An 8,269-nucleotide genomic window follows, 5' to 3' on the forward strand; every position below is an offset into this window, starting at 1 on the left:
ACACACACACACACACATACCTCTCTCTCACACACAAACAGTACAAATCTCTGTGACACACACACACACACAAAACACCTCTCTCGCTCACACACACACACACTCTCTCTCACCCCTCTCTCTCTCTCACACACACACACACACACAATACTACAAAATACACCTGTATCTTTCTCTTACACACATACACACACACCTCTCTCACACACACTCTTACACACACTACATTTCTTTCTCACACATACACGCTACACCTCTTTCTCTGTCTCTTACACACACTACACCTGTCTGTCATACACACACACGAGCATACACCTCTCTCACACACATACACTCACAGTACATCTCTGTGACACACACACACACGCACACACACACTACAAGTCTCTTACACAAACGTATGCACACACACACACACACACACACACTACAAGTCTCTTACACAAACGTATGCACACACACACACACACACAAAACATCTCTCTCACACACACACAAAATACACCTGTATCTTTCTCTCATACACACACACACACACACACTTCTCACACATACACGCTACACATCTCTCTCTGTCATTCACTCTATACCTCTCACTCTCTCACACACACACATACACACACACACACACACACACACACACACACACAACCACTCACACAGACACTCTAAACCTGTCCCTCTCTCTCTCTCACACACACACACACACACACACACACACACACACACACAAAAACCACCTCTCTCTCTCTCTCTCACACACACACACACACACACACACACACACACACACAAAATACACCTGTATCTTTCTCTCATACACACACACACACACACACACACACACACACTCACACAGACACTCACACAGACACTCTAAACCTGTCCCTCTCTCTCTCACACACATACAATAAATGATGCTCAAATAAAGGACTGAGCTGCAGTTGATTTCTGTACATATGACATAAATACTGTTCTACAAGTTACACATGCTGTGGAATCATAACCTCACTGTGTTAAACTCTGTACAAATCTACACATTAAAGGTGGAAATCTTTGGAAACAAAGGTTTTTCATCCTGTTTTCTGAGTGTTGGAGTGACACACATACAGATGTTGTACACAGTATGAGTGAAATGTATTTTAGAAATGTATTGTAAATATTTGAGATGAAATATTATTCTTATAATATGTTACTAGAGTTTAAGTATAATGTTTATCTAGCCAGAAAAGTCTGTATATTTGATTGAAGTAGGTAAAACAAAAGTAGATTAAGAGAAAAATAACTTACCTGTGATTATTTTTGTGGAGAGACTTCCATGTTGTTTTGGAGGGAAAAGAAACCATAGTGTGTTAAAGGGGACTTTTATGAGAATATGCCTGCCCAAAGACAGGAAGTGACATCACCTAATTTGCTGTTTTTCCATATTTAAGTTTCTAAGGGAAAATTCAAGAGTGATGTTTTGAAGTTGATTGATATTGGAGAATTTATGATTGCTGGACTTTTATTCTTGTAAATGCTAAACTTTCCTTTTTTGAACATTTTTGTATGTTTTTGATGGGATGTGGTTTTTCTTTTGCACTGGAGCACTGGGAGCCAATAAAAACCTTTTCTTTTGTATCCACTTGGAGTGCTTAATGTTACCACCAGATATTATTGCATTACAGTAGTCCAGTCTTGATGTAATAAATGCATGGACCATCTTTTCTGCATCATGTGAGGAGAATGTTTTGATTTAAATTGTGAATGTGCTCATTATACCAAGGTACTAATTTTTTGTCGCTAATGATTTTATTCTTAAGTGGACCAACATCATTAAAGGTGCACAGGAACACCACAAACAAAGCACACGGGGCAGAGCTGGGCAGAGATCTATTAATAATAAAGACAGAAACAAGGGCAATTAAATTCCAAACTTATATCATTCTAAAGGTCTGGAGTACCAAGAGCTGAGCAAAGAGAACAGTGCCCTCACTCAGCTGGTCCGGAAATACAGTTCAGCATTAACACACACTAACACTACACTAACACACACTAAGACTACACATGCTGAGGACCAGAAAATAACAGCGTGGCAGATTACCTAAGAACACTGTCTGATCCAAAACTGAGGTCCACCCTGACCGAGTACAGACTCAGTGACCACCGCCTGGCCATAGAGACCAGCAGACATAAACAGTCCTGTTTACCTGAAGAGCAGAGACTGTGTCAGCAGTACCAGGACTATAAGATCCAGACAAAGCTGCACTTTCTGAATAAATGTACAACATTTAGACAGATTAGAACTAAATTCTTTAAGAAAATTAGCCACGTATTCCCTGAGTTTAAAAACCTCCCTGATGAGGAGAAGCTGCCGTATGTGGTTGGTGAACATAAAGAGTTCAGCACACTGGCAGCGCTGTACGTTCACTCCTGCCACAGTCTGAGGGACAGTTAGTGACCGAGTCAGATACCAGAGACACAGAGACATTATTATTATTATTATTATTATTATTATTATTATTATTATTATAGTTATTATTATTATTATTATCGATATTATTATTATTGATATTATTATTATTATTATAGTTATTATTATTATTTTTGATATTATTATTATTGGTATTGGTATTATTATTATTATTGGTATTATTATTATTATTGGTATTATTATTATTATTGGTATTATTATTGGTATTGGTATTGGGTGTGTTGTAGTTCTATTATTATTGTTGTTGTTACTAATATTGTAAGCGGTTATAATATTGTTGTTGTCATCTGCTGTTAGTGTTAATGTCTTTATCAAAGCTTTGGCAAGAGAGAGGGAGATGCACACGGGGACCCAGACTCCTGATGGAGGGAGGGAGGGAGAGAGAGAGAGAGAGAGAGAGATGGAAGGAGGGCCACACTGTGACACAGACTCTGAATGGAGGGAGAGAGTCTCCATCTGGAGTCCTGGTCCCCTCCCTCTCTCTCCCTACATCCGTAGTCCCGTACGGCTCTCTCTCTCTCTCTCTCTCTCTCTCTCTCTCTCTCTCTCTCTCTCTCTCTCTCTCTACATCTGGACTTTGGGTCCCCAAGCAGCTCACCCTCTTTCTCCTTCTCCCTCTATTTCTTTCTCTCTCTCTCTCTCTCTCTCTCTCTCTCTCTCTCTTTCCATTTGGAGTCTAGGTCGCCTCTCTCTCTCTCTCTCTCTCTCTCTCTCTCTCTCTCTCTCTCTCTATCAATCTGGAGTCTGGGTCGCCTCTCTCGCTCTCTCTCTCTCTCTCTCTCTCTCTCTCTCTCTCTCTCTCTCTCTCTCCAGCCTCTTCTTCTACCTGAGGAGAACCATCTAAGTAAATATTTTCCATCTCTTGGTGTGATCTATATTCACTGGTATACAGCCTAGTTTAGAACTGTGCTGCTCTTCTACGAATCTCCACAGGATCTGAGAGTACAGTACCAGACTTCAAGGCATGTATCCATCTGCTCTGACCATGTTTATGCTCTAAACCAAAGAAAAACTTGGACAGAGAGTACATCTGTGTCACGTTCTGAAAAGGAGAACACACCAGAGCCCCCTGTGCCTGTACCCCAAGCAGGTCGGCTAGTTTTTTTTTTTTTTCTTTTTTACTTTAAGAGCCTCAATATCCTCCATTACAAATTGTGGAACCCAGCTGTTGGGAAGGGGCAGAGCCACGCCCCCAGACATGAAACAGCCACGCCCCCAGACATGACACAGCCACGCCCCCTGACATGACACAGCTACGCCCCCTGACATGACACAGCCACGCCCCATGACATGACACAGCCACACCCCCAGACATGGTGCTATTGTGACTAAGGAAGGCTTTACCTTCTCACTCTCTCAGCCAGTCTGCTTCATTCTGTCTATCACTATGAGTTTCTTGAGCAAAATCTACATCATTTCCTTTAAATTTGATTAACTGAAAAAACTGTGTTCTTTTATTCACATCCCTGGCCCCATTAAGTGTTGCCACAGCGCACACACTCATTTTGAAAATGAACATTAAATCTAAACAAAAAAGTGACACAAAATTTAAGCAATCTTCTTATCTTCATCGTTAAGTTGCAGGTTTAGATCAGTAAAACCTTCCTCCTATAAATTGCTTCTCAAACACTGTAAAGACTGTATAAAACCTGCCAGATCTGGAAAGTCCTCTTCCACCCGAACCCCTTTTGCATGTTTTGTATTTTCAAAGAATGTTCTGATCATTTTCAAAGTACACATTTCTCGAGGTCCACAGGGCTGTTAATACAAGGAAACGTTTCTTTCCTGATATCCTTCTGACACACAGGTAAACAGGAATGGAAAATACCTCCTGCAGCTCTGTCAAAATCTGGGTCTGTACATTGTCAACAGTAGGTTATGAGGCGACTCTTTGGGGAGATCCACCTTTTGCTCACCTCTTAGCAATACAGTGGATTACATGATAACAGTACATTCTCTCTCAGTACATTCACTGTAAAGCTACTAACCCCTCTGTCTGATCACAGCCACATCACTGTGTTCATTAATAGGACAGAGACTAGCAGTGCTGCACCCACACTGACCAGTCAGCTGTTTAATACCAGGAGACGATACAGATGGGCCCAAAACAGCACAGAGGAGTTCCAGAAAGCAATCAACTCTCAAGAAATTCAAACACTTTTAGACACATTTCTTGAACACTCTTAATAAATCTAAATAAGAAGAATTGGCTTTTCAAAACACATATTGGATAACACATGTTAAATCACTTTATAATCAATTACTCAAAAATACAAGACCTGAACAAAAGCATATAACTGAAAAATGTAATATATTAGAACTACGAATAAAGGACTTCTAGAATCCCTTGGACTCACCCATTACTGAGCAGGAACTTAGAAATCAAATTTCTACTCTTAAAACAAAAAAAAAACAAGTGGGTCTGATGGCATTTGAAATGAAATGATTAAACACCCAAGTAAAAAAATCCTGAAAAAGACCAAAACCATCATTTTCCAAAAAGAGCCAGATCTCAGGCAAACACACCACACAAGTTTCACATTATGAACACAAACACTAGAAATCTGTACAAATTACAATTACTCAGGATTAAAGATTAGTTCAACTGGAAACTTCAATCCTCTGGTTGTCTAAACACTAGAGTCCCTCATTGTTCATACGCCGACTGAAGATGCATTTACCTGAACATTAGTTTTGCACTTATTAAAATGTTTTAATTGCATTTATGAAATGCTATTGTGTTATGCACAACAAAGTCACTCTGGATAAGAGAGTCTGCTAAACACCTTAAATGTTAATGTAAATATGTATGTTACAATTTCAGAATTAATGGTGACCAATTCAGGAATTCAGAGGATATGCACCATTAGTTAATATATTATTAAAATTACAGCTTTACTAATCCTGGCTCCTAATAGTCTTTGTGAACCTGTTAAAATAATTAAAAAGTGTAGCCATACAAATTATTTGTTAAACAGTAACAAACAGCAGCTATAGTTTCTAAATTACTTGTCATATAAAAATTATCTGTAGCATTTTACAGCCGCTAAAGTGAAAACTATTCAATATACACGAATATCTATAAATGTCTGTAGGCCATTTATAAACAACACACTTTCAAGTAAACTTATCATTTTAAGTTGTCTGTTAAGAAATGTATAAATGACTTGGTAATAATTAATAAAACATGTTGGAGCCCCTTATCTAAAGTTGCAAAACATCTCAATATATAGACATTTACAAAGGTTGGTAAACATTACTATTGTAAGTATGAAGTACTGGCTGTAACACATTTTATTATTTCCCTGCCTCCATAAAATGACAGAGATAATAACACCATCTAAAGGATCTGACCAAAATTTACCAAAAAGACAAGAAAGGAGCAACAGTATTTTGTTCTGTATAGTACTAGGAACAGAGGTTAATAACTGTTTAATCATCACTATTTGCTGTACTTCACCTTGAATTTCACTAATGTGACACTAATGAAGAACCCTGAATTACATGACAATTCAGAATGACTATACATTAATATATTTATAACACATTTGAAATTGTATTTCAGCTTTATTTGATTGTCTCACATAAACAGTAAAATACACACATTAAAAAAGACTTAATGTCTTCAGACTAATGTGCTTGTTAATAAATATGCATAGCAGGACTTCTTGCCAAGATCATGAATAAATCTTCCTAGAGGGCCATTATGGTGTGTTTTTTTGCTAACCATTCATACCATTCTATTACTGTCCAGTGATCCTTTAACAGCTCCTCTGTCCAGTTGCTTTTAAACCTCCAAACAGTTTCCTTGTATGTTCTCCAGGCCCTCTCTATATGCTGGGTGTGAGCCCCTGTAGGAGCATCCATGTATGATATACTGTGGTTAACTGTGTAATGTCTGTAGCCAAGCTGAGACAGAGCCTGCCGGTAGACACGCCACTCACCACTGAGGATTGTGGATCCCCTCCTTACATGCCAAATGATAAGTGGCACTAGTTCCCTTCTGGACCTTCTCTGAACTAGGTGAAGAACTGGCTCTCTTTGTTTAGTGTGGACAGTATTTTCACCCAGCATCCCAGAGACCCACTGCCTCCTTCACAACACCCCAGCCATCCACCCTCTTCCATACTGTGTAACATAAAAAGTAAAGCATTAATACATTAATTAAGAACTATTAACAAGATGAAAGAATTAAAGGTATGAAGCATGAAGACTTGTATGTCCATTATACATTATTAAGACTATACAAAATTCTATACCCACATAAAAGATGCACCTGCATTTCTTCTATGCCTGAAGTTACTCTCATCTATGACAGTGAACTGTCTGCATCCTCCTTTCCTTCTTCTGAGTTCTTCCATCGCCACCACACAAGCCTCTCTCACTTTCTTAGACAACTTTGACAAGAAACTTGAGAAAACCTGAAGGGACATAATGGTGCTAAATTGATTAAATAACTGAATAAATGGATTTAACACTTAGTAAGATATTGAATGTACTCAGTAAAATTGTAAAGTTTATTTGTTAATTAAATTAATTTGGTCATGTGAACTGCTCTGGTTATTTTGCTTCTTTTAATCAAACAATTTACTTGATTTGAATAAAACCAATTAACCTGCTCGTTACACATGGATGTTTGCGGTTGCACCATTAAAATATTTCCACACTGCAGAAAGTATCTAGATGTGCTGAACAAAAATCTGTTTGATTACAGTTCAAATGGCCACTCAGTCCACACTTGTTGTATAAAGTAAGACATATAAGCCTGCGTGTGTTAGCTGCTCCCACCTGTACGTTGTATATTAAAGTTACACTAAAACGTCTAAGTAAGCTCGTTAGTCTACCATTCACATCAGTCCCAGCAGTCGCTGTTGTGTAGTTTCATTTTATGATGACAAAGATCGCATTTAATCTCTTTGTAGTACTTTCTTATTTTGCAGCCACTTTATAAATTTTAAATGTTTCCTTTTTTATTTTTTTCTTCGGCATTTTGGTCCAATTAAAACCGGATGTGTCCCCTTTACATTTGTTATAGTGGAATTTATGGCATTCCAGATTCTCATCGAGTGTACAAGATTTTAAACTTAACAATGCAATGAGTAATACATCCAAATATTTTTATATATTGTGTATTCTTATATTCAGCAGACATATTCATATTTTCTGGACAAACAGCTCTTTGTGAATTTCATATAAACCATCAACAGTAAAGGTGGAGCGTTCGTGGACGTTGGAGTTCATTCAGGTCTGCGCCTCTAATGAGGAGACGCCGGTACAGGTGTGTTTGGAGTCGGATGACAGTGGAGATCAGCACAGCACCTGACGCTCGTCCTCACAGTACACAAAGAAGAAGAGAGTTCACAGTTCAGAGAGAAAACCAGGGCAAAAATCATCAAAAAACAAAACAAAACAGCCAAGACACTGGAGAGAAATACAGATGGAGAGGCTGGAACAGGTCAATGCTGTACTGTACTGTAGCTACAGTGCAGCTAAACTAGCGTTAGCTAGAAATCAACATTAGCAGATGTGTTTTCAGTAGCTTTCTTGAATACTAACATTAGTGGGTTATGCTTGAACAACGCCATGATAGTTCACCGTCTTTATGACCTTTAGTACATTTTATTCAGTATGAGTGGAATCTGAACACATCCGCTTTGTTAGATTACTCTGAAAGAAAGCTGTCGTACGTTAGCCAACTAGCTAGTAAACTAGCGCGACTGGAAAAGGTGCCGAACACCAGCTGACTGTCTCCGGATTACAGTGGAGATCAGCACAGCCGGTTTCTCCTGTTGTTTG

The 8,269-nt window shown here is 38.6% G+C and overlaps 1 protein-coding gene across 1 annotated transcript in view; it reads left to right on the plus strand.

The window, feature by feature from the left end:
* The window catches only part of LOC113569287 (NLR family CARD domain-containing protein 3-like), a gene marked incomplete at its 5' end in the record, with an annotated part of 31,855 nt that extends 24,059 nt beyond the window's left edge, over positions 1–7,796 (plus strand). Inside the window, one exon of the mRNA XM_035523424.1 lies at positions 7,681–7,796. Within this exon, the coding sequence (XP_035379317.1) occupies positions 7,681–7,796 (116 nt within the window). The remainder of the gene's footprint in view (positions 1–7,680) is intronic.
* Positions 7,797–8,269: the final 473 nt, after the last annotated feature.

The sequence above is a fragment of the Electrophorus electricus genome, assembly GCF_013358815.1.
Source record: "Electrophorus electricus isolate fEleEle1 chromosome 5 unlocalized genomic scaffold, fEleEle1.pri SUPER_5_unloc_1, whole genome shotgun sequence".
Taxonomy (NCBI): domain Eukaryota; kingdom Metazoa; phylum Chordata; class Actinopteri; order Gymnotiformes; family Gymnotidae; genus Electrophorus; species Electrophorus electricus.